We start from the raw sequence: 16,558 nt of genomic DNA on the forward strand, positions 1-16,558 counted from the left end.
TGCAGAAAATACATCCCATACCTAGTAAGATTCTGAAGAAAAATAACATCTTAGATGGGCAGTGGTGGGCCTGCCTTTAATCCCTGCACTTGGAGATTTTTCGAGATGGGGGTTTCTCAGTAGCTTTGGAGCCTGTCCTTGAACTCTTGTAGAATAGGCTGGCCTTGAACTCAAAGAATTTCACCCGCCTCTGCCTCCGGAGTGCCAGAATTAATGGCCTGGCAGTGACTTTTAAATTTTAAATCAGTGATGGCTTCTTTGAAATGGTTTGGAGTCAAATATCTGGACAATCCTGGTAAACAATGTATACCCGGGCATTCTACCAGCCCTAATTAGCATACACATAAAGTCTGGGTGTTTTAGATGCAGTTCTCCCTCTGCTAAATTCTACTTTGTTAGACTTAACTATTTTTTTTCTTTTTTTATTTATTAATTAATTTATTTAATTATTAAAGATTTCTGCATCTTCCCCGATACCACCTCCCATTCCCTCCCCCTCCCCCAATCAAGTCTTCCTTCCTCCTCAGCCCAAAGAGCAAGCAGGTTTCTCTGCCCTGTGGGAGGTCCAAGGACCACCCACCTCCATCCAGGTCTATTAAGGTGAGCATCCAAACTACCTGGGGTCCCACAAAGGCATTACGTGCAATAGGATCAAGAACCCATTGCCATTGTTCTTCAGTTCTCAGTAGTTCTCATTGTCCATTATGTTCAGCGAGACCGGTTTTGTCCCATGCTTTTTCAGACCCCGGCCAGCTGGCCTTGGTGAGTTCCCGATAGAACATCCCCATTGCCTCAGTGTGTGGGTGCACCCCTCGCAGTCCTGAGTTCCTTGCTCGTGCTCACTCTCCTTCTGCTCCTCCTTTGGATCGTGAGACTTCAGTCCAGTGCTCCAATGTTGGTCTCTGTCTCTGTCTTCTTTCATCGCCTGATGAAGGTTAATATTCAGGGGGATGCTTATATGTTTTTTCTTTGGGTTCACCTTCTTATTTAGCTTCTCTAGAATCACGAATTATAGTCTCAGTGTCCTTTATTTATGGCTAGAAACCAAATATGAGTGAGTACATCCCATGTTCCTCTTTTTGGGTCTGGCTTACCTCACTCAGGATAGTGTTTTCTATTTCCGTCCATTTGTATGCAAAATTCAAGAAGTCATTGTTTTTTACTGCTGAGTAGTACTCTAATATGTATATATTCCATACTTTCTTCATCCATTCTTCCATTGAAGGACATCTAGGTTGTTTCCAGGTTCTGGCTATTACAAACAATGCTGCTATGAACATAGTTGAGAATATACTTTTGTTGTATGTTTGGGCATCTCTTGGGTATATTCCCAATAGTGGTATTGCTGGGTCGAGAGGTAGGTTGAACCCGACTTTCCTGAGAAACCGCCACACTGCTTTCCAAAGTGGTTGCACAAGTTTGCATTCCCACCAGCAATGGATGAGAGTGCCCCTTTCTCCACAACCTCTCCAGCAGAGGCTATCATTGGTGTTTTTGATTTTAGCCATTCTGACCGGTGTAAGATGGTATCTTAATGTTGTCTTGATTTGCATTTCCCTGATTGCTAAGGAAGCTGAGCACGATCTTAAGTGTCTTTTGGCCATTTGAACTTCTTCTGTTGAAAAGTCTCTGTTCAGCTCAGTGCCCCATTTTATAATTGGATTGATTAACCTTTTACGGTCTAATTTGAGTTCTTTGTATATTTTGGATATCAGACCTTTGTCAGTTGCGGGGTTGGTGAAGATCTTCTCCCAGTCAGTGGGTTGCCTTTCTGTCTTAGTGACAGTGTCCTTTGCATTACAGAAGCTTCTCAGTCTCAGGAGGTCCCATTTATTCAATGATGTCCTTAGTGTTTGTGCTGCTGGGGTTATACGTAGGAAGTGTTCTCCTGTGCCCATGTGTTGTAGAGTACTTCCCACTTTCTCTTCTATCAGGTTCAGTGTGTTTGGACTGATATTGAGGTCTTTAATCCATTTGGACTTGAGTTTTGTGCATGGTGATAGATATGGATCTATTTTCATTCTTCTACAGATTGACTTCCAGTTTTGCCAGCACAATTTGTTGAAGATGCTCTCTTTTTTCCATTGTATACTTTTAGCTCCTTTATCGAAAATCAGGTGTTCATAGGTTTGTGGGCTAAAGTCAGGGCCTTCTATTCTATTCCATTGGTCGACTTCTCTGTTTTTATGCCAGTACCAAGCCATTTTCAGTACTGTAGCTCTGTAAGAGAGTTTGAAGTCAGGGATGGTAATGCCTCCAGACGATCCTTTATTGTATAAGATTGTTTTGGCTATCCTGGGTTTTTTGTTTTTCCATATAAAGTTGATTATTGTCTTCTCCAGATCTGTGAAGAATTTTGATGGGATTTTGATGGGGATTGCGTTGAATCTATAGATTGCTTTTGGTAGAATTGCCATTTTTACTATGTTGATCCTCCCAATCCAAGAGCAAGGGAGGTCCTTCCATTTTCTGGTGTCCTCTTCAATTTCTTTCTTCAAAGACTTAAAGTTCTTGCCAAATAGATCTTTCACTTCCTTGGTCAGAGATACCCCAAGGTATTTTATGCTATTTGTGGCTATCGTGAAAGGTGATGCTTCTCTGATTTCCCTCTCTGCTTCCTTATCCTTAGTGTATAGGAAGGCAACTGATTTTTTGGAGTTGATTTTGTAACCTGCCACATTACCAAAGGTGTTTATCAGCTGTAGGAGTTCTTTGGTAGAGTTTTTGGGGTCGCTTATGTATACTATCATATCATCTGCAAATAACGAAAGCTTAACTTCTTCCTTTCCAATATGGATCCCCTTGATCCCCTTATGTTGTCTTATTGCTATTGCTAGAACTTCAAGCACTATGTTGAAGAGGTATGGAGAGAGAGGACATCCTTGTCGTGTTCCTGATTTTAGTGCGATGGCTTTGAGTTTTTCTCCATTTAATTTAATGTTAGCTGTCGGCTTGCTGTAAATAGCTTTTATTATATTTAGGTATGACCCTTGTATCCCTAATCTCTCCAAGACCTTTATCATAAAGGAGTGTTGAATTTTGTCAAATGCTTTTTCAGCATCTAATGAAACGATCATATGGTTTTTTTCTTTCAGTTTATTTATATGGTTTATTACATTGATAGATTTGCGTATGTTGAACCAGCCCTGCATCTCTGGAATGAAGCCTACTTGATCATAATATATAACTTTTCTAATGTGTTCTTGGATTCGGTTTGCCAGTATTTTATTGAGAATTTTTGTGTCGATGTTCATGAGTGAGATAGGCCTGTAATTCTCTTTCTTGGTTGGGTCTTTGTATGGTTTTGGTATCAGGGTAACTGTAGCTTCATAAAAGGAATTTGGCAATGACTCTTCTGTTTCTATATTGTGAAATACATTAAGAAGTATAGGTATTAGCTCTTCTTGGAAGTTCTGGTAGAATTCTGCATTGAAACCATCTGGTCCTGGGCTTTTTTTGGAAGGGAGATTTTTGATAACTGTTTCTAATTCTTCGCGACTAACAGGTCTATTTAGATCGTTCACCTGGTCTTTGTTTAGGCTTGGTATATGGTACTTATCTAAAAAAGTGTCCATTTCTTTTGCATTTTCCAGTTTTGTGGCATACAGGCTTTTGTAGTAAGATCTAATGATTCTCTGAATTTCCTCTGTGTCTGTGGTTATGTCCTTCTTTTCATTTCTGATCTTATTTATTTGCGTGTTCTCTCTCTGTCGTTTAATTAGCTTGGATAGGGGTTTGTCAATCTTGTTGATTTTCTCCAAGAACCAACTTTTTGTTTCATTGATTCTTTGGACTGTTTTCTGTGTTTCTATTTTGTTGATTTCTGCCCTCAGTTTGATTATTTCCAGTCTTCTACTCCTCCTGGGCGCGTCTGCTTCTTTTTTTTCTAGAGCTTTCAGGTGTGCTGTTAAGTCCCCAATGTATGCTTTCTCCATTTTCTTTAAGTGGGCACTTAGTGCTATGAACTTTCCTCTGAGCACTGCTTTCATCGTGTCCCATAGGTTTGAGTATGTTGTCTCTTTGTTTTCATTAAATTCAAGGAAGACTTTAATTTCTTTCTTAATTTCTTCCTTGACCCAGGTGTGGTTCAGTAGTTGACTGTTCAGTTTCCATGAGTTTGTCAGCTTTCTGGGGGTAGCATTGTCGGTGGCTTCTAACTTTAATCCGTGGTGATCTGATAAGACACAGGTGGACACTGATTTTTTTTGTATCTGTGGAGGTTTCCTTTGTTTCCAAGTATGTGGTCAATTTTAGAGAAGGTTCCATGAGCTGCAGAGAAGAAGGTGTATTCTTTCCTATTTGGATGGAGTGTTCTATAGATGTCTGTTAAGTCCATTTGATTCATTACCTCCAACAATTCTCTTAATTCTCTATTAGTTTTCTGTCTGATTGACCTGTCCATTGGTGAGAGAGGTGTGTTGAAGTCTCCTACTACTAGTGTGTGTGATTTGATGTCTGCCTTGAGTTTTAGCAATATTTCTTTTACATAAGTGGGTGCTTTTATATTAGGGGCATAGATATTCAGGATTGAGACTTCATCCTGCTGAATCATTCCTGTTATGAGTATAAAGTGTCCATCTCGATCTCTTCTGATTGATTTTAGTTTGAAGTCAGCTTTGTTAGAAATTAGTATGGCCACACCTGCTTTTTTCTTAGGACCATTTGCTTGAAAAACCTTTTCCCAACCCTTTACTCTGAGTAGATGCCTGTCTTTGTGGTTGAGATGAGTTTCTTGCAAACAGCAGACTGTTGGATCCTGTTTTCGTATCCAATCTCTTAGCCTGTGCCTTTTTATTGGTGAATTGAGAGCATTAATATTCAGTGATATTAATGACCAGTGGTTGTTAACTCCGGTTATTCTTACTGCTTTTGGTAGAAGAGTTTGTGTGTCTCCCTTCTTTGAGTTGTGCTGTTGAAGGGTTGCTAGATGCCTGGGTTATTGTAGGCAGTGTTGACAATGTTGGATTCCTTGGGTTGTGATTTTCCTTCTATTACTTTCTGTAGGGCTGGATTTGTGGCAACGTATTGTTTAAATTTGTTCTTATCCTGGAATGTCTTGTTTTCTCCATTGATAGTGAACGATAGCTTGGCTGGGTATAGTAGTTTGGGTTTGCATCCATGGTCTCTTAGTTTCTGTAGTACCTCTATCCAGGACCTTCTGGCTTTCATGGTTTCCATAGAGAAGTCAGGTGTAAGTCTGATCGGTTTACCTTTATAAGTTACTTGGCCTTTTTCCTTTGCAGCTCTTAATATTCTTTCTTTAATCTGTATATTTTGTGTTTTGATTATTATGTGGCGAGGGGACGTTTGTTTTTTTTTTTGATCCAGTCTGTTTGGTGTTCTGTATGCTTCTTGAATATTCAAAGGAATATCTTTCTTTATGTTGGGGAAGTTTTCTTCCATAATTTTGTTAAGAATGTTTTCTGGACCTTTGAGCTGTGCCTCTTCTCCTTCTTCTATCCCTATTATTCTTAGGTTTGGTCTTTTTATTGTGTCCCATATGTCCTGAATGTTTTGTGATGAGAATTTGTTGGTTTTGGTGTTTTCTTTCATCAGTCCGTTTATTTTCTCTATGGTGTCTTCAGAATCTGAGATTCTTTCTTCTATCTCTTGTATTCTATTGATTATGCTTGTTTCTGTAGTCTCTGCTTGTTGACCTACATTTGCCATATCCAGCTGGTCCTCAGTTTGTGTTTTCTTCCTTGCTTCCATTTCAGTTTTCAATTCTTGGACTGTTTCTATTACCTGTTTGATCGTTTTTTCTTGGTTTCCCAGGGTATCATTTATGTATTTACTCATTTCTTCAAACTTTTTGTTATACTTCTCATCCATTTCTATGAGGGCGTTTTTTACATGTTGTTTAAGGGACTCTATTGCTTTCAAAAAGTCAGTTTTTTCCTCTTCTCCTGTGTTAGGGTGTTCAAGTCCTTGTGTTGTAAGATCATTGGGTTCTGGTGTTTTCATGTTGTTTTTCAGATTGTTGGGTGAATTCTTGCCTTGGCGTCTGCCCATCTCCTCTTACCGATGCTATGTATTGGGTTTGATTTAATTGTAGCGGGGCAATCTGCTCTCAGTGCGAGCTTCACTGTTTCTTTCCCGCACTATCCTGCATCCAGTGCCTCCGCCGCCCGGGCCTGCCTGCCGGTGCCTCCGCCGCCCAGAACTGTCTGTGCACCGGTGCTTCCGCCGCCTAGGCCTGCCTGCCGGTGCCTCTGCCACTTGGTCCTGCCTGCCGGTGCCTCTGCCACCTGGGCCTGCCTGCGCGCCGGTGCTTCCGCCGCCTGGGCCTGCCTGCCGGTGCCTCTGCCGCCTGGGCCTGACTGCCGGTGCCTCTGCCGCCTGGGCCTGACTGCTGGTGCCTCCGCCACCCGGGCCTGCCTGCACACCGGTGCCTCCGCCGCCCGGGCCTGCCTGCGCGCCGGTGCTTCCGCCGCCTAGGCCTGCCTGCCGGTGCCTCCGCCACCCGGGCCTGCCCGCGCACCGGTGCCTCTGCCACCTGGACTTGCCTAGCTGCCGGTGCCTCCGCCTCCCGGGCCTGCCTGCACCGACTTAACTATTTTTTAAGCATTGTTCAATCTATTGTATCACCAATTCTACTCTTCTACATTTTGGTACAGTAGTGGAAAGCTACACAACATGTGAGATGCCTTTGATAACCTCCACAAATTTAAATATAAATTCAGATTATACTTAAAGCTTAAATGCAAAGTGCTCGATATTGAGAAGATATTGGAGAATCTAGGTTTCTCTGAGTTTGGCAACTTATTCCATGAATGCATCAACCCTGTTGAAGTCGACTAGGAAAGTGTTTTTACACACAAATTCCTGCTTCCAATACTCTAAGGAGATGAAGCCACAGAGCAAAGTTATTCACAGGCATGCCCCTGGGTTCAGGAGTTATCAGGAACTTCACATACAGGGAATATGGTGACCAGACCCATAGAGGTAACACCATAGTGTTTTCCGCACCTCGCCCTCTGCTCCTCACCATCAGGAGACAGCATTCCATTACTCACCATGTTGTGCTTCTCCATTTTGCCAAAGTTCTCAGGCATCAGCTCCCTTCAACAGCAACTGCACCTGAGAACAGGAATCCACTGGCGCCAGCTTCTCTTCAAAGCCGAGACTGAAGATGGCTGCCCGGAAGAGACCTGCACTGCTTCTGATTGGCAGGTCACCTGGAGTGCTTGATTGGCTAGTGAGTCCTGAGTGACGAGAGCACCTCCCATCGGTATATAGTGTGTTTAAAGAAACAGAATACTGGTTCCTGTCCAATCCATTCACCCTAATAGAGAACTTCTCCAGATCTGAGAATATATACATTTCAATAGCACTTGCCCCTGGCTACAAAAGCGATCAATGTCATCTTTTTGCACTCCTAGGAACTTTCCCTTTTTCTTCCAGCACACTGCATGACTTGTATGGTGCACTGTGCTAGGTGGGTGGAGTAATTTCCTCTCCCACAGAGGTAAGGATGTCTAGAATACTAACAATTAAAGAGAGTTTTAAAGTTACAAAATGAAATATATGTTCTGTGGCTTCATTCTGAGGTCAGATGAACTGAAGGTACTTTTTACATGGTTTTCACAGGGATTTTACACAACAGGAAAGAGAAAAGCAGGAACGAGATCTTGATCTAGATGATTGGCCTTTCCCCCATCAGAAAGCTGGATAATGGCTCCATTGCTTTATGGGCTTTGTTCCTTAAATTCAAAGCAAACTCCAGGCAAATGAATAATAATAAAATGAGTAGTGTTCATGGCAATTTTAATATGTAGAGAATAATGGAGCTAGAAAGAATGTCTTCATGAGCACTATTGTTAGCCAGCACATCTCCCTCCATAGTCAGGTGAATAAAATATACAACTGCAGTATTTAAGATTCTCTACATCAACAGGACTGGTAGAATGAATCTCACCATGTCTGTAAAAAGTGGGCTTATTAGAATGTCTAACAAGCTGTTGTCCAGGTAACTTAAGAATAGCTGCCTACCAATGGCTATTGAAGAATCCAATAACTTGCTTCTCAGCCTTTTGTCTAAGGTCAAGTGAAGAATCTAGTAGTTATTCTGACCACAAGGCTCTGTGACTCAGCTGGTTTTAAGTATTCATCATAATTACAATGAAGTAGGCTCTAATGCTAGTAAAGGAATGAGCTTGGTAGTCAGAGCTAGAGCACAGAGGCAAAACAGAGACTTTTCTTTTTCAAAATACTTTATATGTGACTTCTGCTACCAGAATGTAAGATGCTAATTAAGTTGGGCCATAGTCTTTGTTGGATTCAGTTTTTTTTTTTTGTGATTTCAAGAGAGGATTTTTCTGTGTAGTTGTAGAACTCATTCTGTAGGCCAGAGTGGTCTCAAATGCAGAAAATCCCACTACCTCTGCTCAAGAGTTATGGTGATAGGACTGTGCACAGACATGGTTGGAAGAGATGGCTCAGTGGTTAATTGTGCACAAACACCAAGCAGCTTAAGGTGGGTCCTATCATCTCAAATTATACAGATTAATGGAGGATTTTCCCATTTCAAAAACCTTTAAGTAAAATTTCTCTCAGGTATAATCAATTCTTTTTGTGTATCAGATAATCCCAGAGGTAGTCAGTTTTAACTACCAAAAATAGCCAGACATTTCAACAGCCAAGACAGAAGAAATGATAAAAAAAAATTCTTGCCTGCAGGAGGCACAATGTAAAAGCAGAGACATTTAGGGACATTCTTACATCAAAATCATGTAGGAACAAATGTAAATTAGACAAATGATGGAAAGAAATGCCTCTGGCATGTTCATACCATAAGGTCTTGCTTGAAATTCAAGTATATGACACTGTGAAAAGTTGACTATTAATCTTGATGCTTATTCTAAATGATAACTTTACCAAAACCATAATTTTTGCAAACACAAAAAAATAGAGAACACAAAACCAGAAAACTTCAAGGAAAAGTCACCTAACAGCCCTCTATACAGTGCTTCTGGAGGAACAGTTATAATGATCTCTATTAATCTCAGAGAAAGCTGCTTTTGCTCTGAGCAGGCTGACTAGACGGAAGGCCACAGCTGCTACACAGTCTACAAACAAAAAAAATTACTTAACCCAGGAAAACAAGAAACCTGAATAACATCCATAAAAGGAGCACTGGAGAACTGGAACAATATTACCTCTTAAATTCATTCCAAATCTCTGCCACTGCTGCCCATAAAAGCATTTGCAAAAATAAATATACTCAAATATGCAAGCATATACTATTAATTCAATTCACTGGGAAAGAACGAACATTTGACAGTGTGTCACTGAAATTACTTGGCACAAATGAGAAATTTTAAGTCTGGTACATAGCCTCCAGGCTCTCGTATTCATCCCAGCACCCCCTGGATGAGGAGTTGCATTAGCCTGGACTACAAATCCCAGCATACCAGGTACAACCCCACAGGGAGGGGTCAGGACCTCTCCAACAGTGTATTTAGGTAGGATCCTAGAGGAGAAACACTAGTTCCCAGTTTGCATGGGCTCCTCACTCTCGCCCCCCCCCCGCCATCTCCCAACATGGGATCCATTATCAGAGGGTGCTGTACTTAATAAAATGATGGGCATTTTGATTTGGTTTCATTTTGCCTAATTGGACTTCTATGTGCTAGGATTTTTTTCTTAACAAGAAGGAAACACCAGAGCACACAACAAATACTCTTAGGAGTTTATTAGAGGGGATGTGCACAGGTCTGGGAAGTCAGTGTGCAGAGAGGGAGGAAGATGGGTCATCCAGCTTTTACAAGCTGTCTGGTGCATGCACATAGGGGTTGACATGGCTACATCATATGCAGATGATGGGGCTCATGCAAGCAGGGAAGGTCTTAGCTGAGTCATATGTGGATCATGCAGGAGGGTGCCTTTAACATCCCCAGGTGCCTGAGGGCTTGTCTGTTCCTGTATGACCCCTAGAAGCTAGGAGTATCAACTACATGTGGCTTAAATCATTACAGTCACCACCTTACCAGGTGATGTGAAATGCCCATCATGAGCTGGGTATTTCTGGATCTATCAAGTTATAAAGAAGGACATCTACAGCTGCAACCTATTATCAAATGGAAGTGGTATATTAGAGATCAGGACCAAGTAGGTCCTGAAGACATAAGGAAGATACATGAAGAGATGGCCAACTTCCAATGGTTTCTACTCCTGTTACTATGCCTTCTGCTGTCAAGAATACACCTATAGTCTATTCCCTATGATTGGTTGAATGAGAAATAGATGACGAGGCCCTGGCTGATGGTTCAATACATCATGCACAAACCAACCAGAATCAGACAGCTGCAGGATTACAATCCCTGTCTGGGACAACCCTGAAAGATGCTTGTGAAAAGAAATGTTCACAGTGGGCAGAAAATCAAACAATACACATTTGAATGTGGTTTATTTGGAAGGAGAGATGGTCTAATCAACAATTAGCAATGAACTGATTGATGGACTTTATCCAGTGGTTTGACTAGATGCTGAGGGATTAGTAAAGAGCATGATTAGAAAATTGGTGAGAGAAGACATCTGAGGAAGAAGAATGTGAATAATCTCTGTGAAAGGGAAAGGAGTATAAAGATCCTGGGATTCCTTGTAAATGCTGATCAAAAGGTTCATTCAGCTGAGGAGGAGTTCAAAACTCATTGAGACAGAATGACTCTTCCATGTACAGTCAGCCTCTTTTCCGAGTTATTCATGTCAGTGTCCAATGGGCCCATGACCAAAGTGGCCACATTGCCAAAATGGGAGATAAGCATGGGTTCAAGAACATGGACTTGAACTCATCATGGCTGACTTAGCTACAGTTTTGCTGAGTTGCCGCATTATGCATTAGCACAGACCAAAACTTAGCCCCATGTATGACACCATAACTAGAGTGACCAGTCACCAACCTACTGGCAGGTTGACTACACTGGAAAACTTCCTCTGTGAAAAGGACATTTGGGCTTTAAATGCTCTTAAACCAACAGACTAAAGAAAGTATAACAACTTTAGGCAGGTTGATATATCCAGGTTAGCATGGGGAAATTGGATTGTCTCATCACAATAGAGATAAGAAAGATAATATGTCCAGAATGCAGGAGATCTTTTAGGGCATCTCCTTGTGATACCAGGACTTGCCATTAAGACAAATGAGAAACAAAAACAGTATAATCCAATAAATATGACAAACATCACATGTCCATCAAGAATGAAGGCATGGGTCATTTCTCTAGGAAAAGACCCAAGACCTTGTGAAGTGCTCGCAGAAGTTGGGAGAAATTCAGAATGGGCAGCGGACTATGGCAGTTCTAAATACCATCTAAGGCCAAGTGACTATAGCAGCAATGAGAACTTTAACTGATATGACTGCTTCTGTTGTATTTTGTTGATAATGTGTTTGTAAAGCTTTTTCTATGTCCTTTAAATTTCCTTATCATATGTTGTAACATCAATTAAGAGAATATTTGTGTTTATCAGAAGTTTGAGATACTAGAATGATATCCTCCATGAGACAGTGCCAATATTCCTAATATATAATCATTTGTATTTGACATAATTATGTTATGTTTAGTCATAATTACAACCCGGTTATTGATTTTCATTTGGAAATTAATAAGGTGATATGATTGTATGCCATGTTGACAATGGACTGATTATGACAGTTGTTCTTTGTTTTCAACTTTATTATATCAGGAATGAACTACAGTTCAAAACTGGAGGGCACAGTTGTGATCTGTACCTTAAGGGAAGAGGACAACAGGCCAATTATCCAAATAGTAAGGATGGATGACACTCAACTTTGATCTAGACGGTGAAGCTAGAAGGCACACCTTCAATTTGTGTCACACCTTCTGCTGGAAGGACAATGGAAGAAGAAAGATGGGGTATTATTTCTCTCTACCAGGGGCCTTGAGTACCAGCCTCAGTGTCCCCAGAGTGTTTAGAATTGGATGTGTACAGCAGGCAAGGACCTGAGTGTAAAAGTTAAACTTAAGTACATTACTTCTGTGGCTTCTTTATTGTTCATGCAAGGGGAAAGAAATGAAGTGAAGAAGAAGGGGAAAGAAAAGAAAAGAAGGAGAAGGAGAAGAAAGGAGAGTAAGGGGAAGAAGTAGAAGTAGTGAGGAGAAGAAGAGTAAGAGTAAGGGCTGGTCTCCATGAGGTTTCTAGTCTTTACAGACATAGTTAGAATATTCCCCAAGCAAGAACAATGATAATAGGCATATAAGAATGACAAAAACAGGCAGGTAGAACCAGACAAAGCAATACTCCTGAACAGGTGACCTGACCCAGGAAAGAAAGCACTAGCATTCAAGGGGAAGTACCTGACATTCCAAACCATTAGATAAAGTTAATAAACTTGCCTAAATCCTCAATTCACCCATTCTCCTTATCTAATCTCTTTGTGATAACCAATTTTGGGAATGCCCAGATTTGTTTTTTAGCAAAGGTGGGGCATGCTGTCTTACTACTCAATGCCTGCCTTCTATAGAAATTTCTATGTGGTCTGTTAGAGGGTAAATTTCTGGGACTGACAAATGTCAATTTGACTGTTAGAAAAAGGAATGAATGTTATCACTCTAAAGCCCACTGGTGTGGGGAAGCAAGGTCACACCATTGCCCTGCAGAAGTCACACTGCTGAGGTGTTTTGGGAGCAAATCCCATTTCAAAGGGAAGAATCATGCCTTCACAAAGTTAACACAGACAGGTACGACAGTGACTTTTCCAAAAGAGAAGTGTTCCCGAAGCTCAGCAAAATAGGTTGTTCCATGTTTGGGTGGGTGTATACACTTCCTGTGGATCTGCCTAGTGCTTTGTCACATGTGCATTTCCTGTACAGTTATGGGGTCTTCAAAATTTCTGCATTCCCTCACCTTGTCAGCACAGGTATTCGTTCATTGTCATTGAAGTCTACTTCTTTGGAATTCCAGCATATACACAAAACAGCTGAGACACCCAGTCTTGTGTATCTGAGCTAGATTCTTGAACCTTCCTTTCACTGACAGCCATTTTTGGACTTCACTCTGAAAGTTATTTCCCCGAAAATCCCTATATGAGCATAGATAGATAGATGATAGATAGATAGATAGATAGATAGATAGATAGATAGATAGATAGATAGATGGAGAGAGATTTGGTCCATAAGTTCTATGACTCTAGAGACCCCTGACTAATATACTGTGATTTTTAGTCAATTAAATTTTTAAACTTTTAGTTTCTAATTTTTCTATTTATACTCTGTTGTACTAGAAGTCCAATCCTCAGGGAGGAGTTGCTCCAGACACCACTCACAAAGCCTCAATTGATGCAAAAGCAAGAGCATTTTTATTCTGTCATGACAGGGCCCTTCAAGTTCAGGATATGAAGGACATCCCATAGCTGTTACAGTCCATCTTTTAAAGCAAAAAGCCATAGACACAAGGGAAGAAACTGTAGGTTGTTTTCCAACTTATTGGATTGGCTTATTCAAAGGGTTACTAGCAATGATTGGTCTATTCCAGGGCAGGAGAATAGCTGCGTGGTCAGGTGATAAGGGAGAGCATCTCTGTGGTCTTCCTGACCTTGTTCTGGTGACTAAATCAATGCGTTAGGAACTGAGTCAACATCTGTGGGTTGTCTTTGCCTCAATTCTCAGAACAGAGTTATGTTTGAAAATTATTCACAAGGACATAGGAAGATAAACAGTCCAGCATGTGTGTGTGTGGGCGACTGTCTCATTTCCAAGAGTGAGGGTAAGGTTTTAGAAACATGTCTTAGGGTTGAGGGGGCTTAGAAATGCATTTAGAGTCTTTCATTCCCTTCTGTTGTTTTGACAAATCCCAATCTTGATATTTTCTGAGGTCTCTCTTGAGAGCCTGATATTGGTGGGTCAGTACTAAAACTTGGGTAATATTGAGTTGTTCACGAATGAACTTCAGGAGTTGGTATTTTCTACAGGCCTGGGACTGGGAAGAATCTAGCTGGGGTTTTTAGGGAGGGAGCTGAAAAATGGCAGGGCCTTAGGGCTTGGTGTGGTGCTTAGGGCCCCTGCAGGAGGGAGATAGTTCAGCTCCCCTACCTTGTCAAGTTTGCTTACATCCCCTCCTCCAGACAAATATATCAGTCATAATGTCTACGTGTAGGGAAGAGTCCCAGGGAGAGTTCGTTTGGTATTTTTTTAAGAGTTCTTATTTTAGCTTTGGGTGTGCTGAAGCTTTTATCTGGAGGGTCCTGAGACATCCTGTGGAGGTGTCAGCTTTATGTGTGATGTGTGGATCCAAATTCAATGTCATCTACTTTGAGAGTGGTGGTTGTCATAAGGAGTATGGTGTAGGGTCCCTTCCAGGAAGGTTTAAGGCTCTGGGACTGATGGCTCCGGACGTATATGGAATCACCAATGGATGATCTCTGGGTGTCTGGGCTGGTAGGCAGCAGCCAGAGGCTTCCACACCTGGGCTTGGATGATCAGGAGGGCCTTTAGGTGGGCAGATAACAGTCTGGGAAGAACAGAATCAGGATTATATAGCTCATTTGCCTTAGTGAGCAGTGGCAGCCCTCACATAGGATCTCATAAATAGTGAGTTTAAGCCGGGTGGTGGTGGCGCACGCCTTTAATCCCAGCACTTGGGAGGCAGAGGCAGGCAGATCTCTGTGAGTTCGAGACCAGCCTGGTCTACAAGAGCTAGTTCCAGGACAGGCACCAAAACCACAGAGAAACCCTGTCTCAAAAAAACCAAAAAAAAAAAAAAAAAAAAAAAAAGGTAGTGAGTTTAAATCGCCCAGGGGTGTTTTGAACCCAGCAAAGGACAGAGGGAGGGAGGTCTATTCAATCATTTTGCCGGTCTCTGGAGCCAATTTTTGTTAATTTGTAAAAATTTTCTTTTAGAATTTTATTTATCTTATCTATCTGACCTGAGCTTTGGGGTTGGTAAGCACAATTTTCAATTGATCCCCAATGTCTTGGCCATGCCCTGACTTACCTGGGCAACAAAGGCAGGTCTATTATCGGACATGATTACCTTGGGCATTCTAAACCTCGGGAAGATATCTTTTATGATCTTCTTAGCCATTACATTGGCTGTCCCAGTCCTGGTCAATGTATGATGGCTATCTTCTTTGGCAACTGTGTGGCCTCGAGGAGGCTCAAAAAATTTCCGCAGATGTCAACAGTCCTCTTTGTCTGTATATTGCTCCATGTATGTGGGTAGTGGCAAAAGCATACCTGCCGTCAGTGTAGACGTTCCCTCTACCATCTGTAGAGCTTGTATCAAAGCCACAAGTTCTGCTTTCTGGTCGCGCCGCCATCCCTTCTGGGAGATTACTGGCCCAGATCATTTGCTTCCTGTCCACCATTGCTGCCCCCGCCTTCCGCTTACCTTCAGTCTTGTATACCTGCTTGGCTCAGACCCCCAGCCTTGTGCCCCAGGCAAGCTTCACCATCATTTCCAGCTCTGCCTGGCACAGCTCAGTCTGCCATTCTGTCAGTCACCTGTCCTTTCTGCAGATGCTGGTAGGATCCATAGTCCATCATTGTGAGCAAGGCACAGGAGCAGCAGCCCAGTGCAGGAGGGCACCTGCAGTAGCATTGTGAGTGCTCTATCAGTCTGACGTGTGTGAGGGGAGCGAGACTGCAGGGTGAGCAGCAAGGGCTCATGCAGGCTTTAGGGCAAGCATGGCACCAAGGCAGTTGCTAGGAGGCAAGGATTTCTCTGGTGGTGTGGCAGGGGGAGGTGGTCATCCTGGTGAGGAGGGTGTGGTGGAGGCCCAGGCAGACAAGCAGCCTGCATCTCCTACAGAACTGAAAACAGCAGGAAAAGTAAAGTCCCTCGTTTGGTCAACAAAAGGCTTTGATCATACATTTAGGGGTGATCAGGGAGGAACGAGTCATTTATTTGTTCTTTTCCCAAATTTATAGTTTGTAAGGTGTCCAGTGTGTTTAACAGTTGTGTTAGCACAGTGCTCAGTTCCTGTGTCCCTTAGAAAATCTCTAGAGGAATCTAATGTCTTTTTCTTGCCATAAGCACATTGGCCTTTTTCCAAGGAGTGCCTCTGTCCATCTTCATTTGTTTTTGATCTTCTGTTGCCCAGGCTCCCTATCTGTCTGAGTCCTGTCTTTTTTTTTCTAGTCAAATTTCTTTCTTGTTTATGATCCCTCTGTTTTTTTCTTTTGTCTGCCTCCTGCCTTTCTCTTTCTTTCGCTTCCTGCCTCTCTTTTGCTTCATTTTCTCTGTCTCTCATTTAACATTTTCTCTGCCTCCCCAAATTCTGCAAGCTATAATCTTGCAACCTATCTACTTGCTGTAACTTTCTCCTTATATCTGATGCTGACTCTCCAATGAAGGCCATGGCTACTACTGCCTGCTGACCTTTAGAGGTTGGGTAAAATGCCTGTAAACCTCCATTAAACATTTAAGAAACACAGATTTTAACTTGCCCCTGAAGAACCTCTTTTACTTTGGCCAAATTAGTGGGGTGCCTTGCCCCTGAGATTTGCCATGAGCCCGGCATTTTGACTGTCAGTTTCTCTCTTTAAGAATTAATTAGACATAGAAGAATGAAAATAGATCCATATTTATCTCTATGCAA

General features: G+C 41.9%; 2 protein-coding genes across 2 annotated transcripts in view; one reads left to right on the plus strand and one right to left on the minus strand.

Moving 5' to 3' along the window:
* LOC130882437 (olfactory receptor 8-like) overlaps positions 1 to 7,191 on the plus strand; it is a 34,819-nt gene extending 27,628 nt beyond the window's left edge. The window contains exon 3 of the mRNA XM_057782523.1: positions 7,045 to 7,191. Within this exon, the coding sequence (XP_057638506.1) occupies positions 7,045 to 7,191 (147 nt within the window). The remainder of the gene's footprint in view (positions 1 to 7,044) is intronic.
* The window catches only part of LOC130881447 (olfactory receptor 7C2-like), a 164,224-nt gene that overhangs the window by 51,733 nt on the left and 95,933 nt on the right, over positions 1 to 16,558 (minus strand). The gene's annotated exons all lie outside the window — the stretch shown is intronic.

Source organism: Chionomys nivalis, chromosome 1 (genome assembly GCF_950005125.1).
Source record: "Chionomys nivalis chromosome 1, mChiNiv1.1, whole genome shotgun sequence".
NCBI classification, from domain to species: domain Eukaryota; kingdom Metazoa; phylum Chordata; class Mammalia; order Rodentia; family Cricetidae; genus Chionomys; species Chionomys nivalis.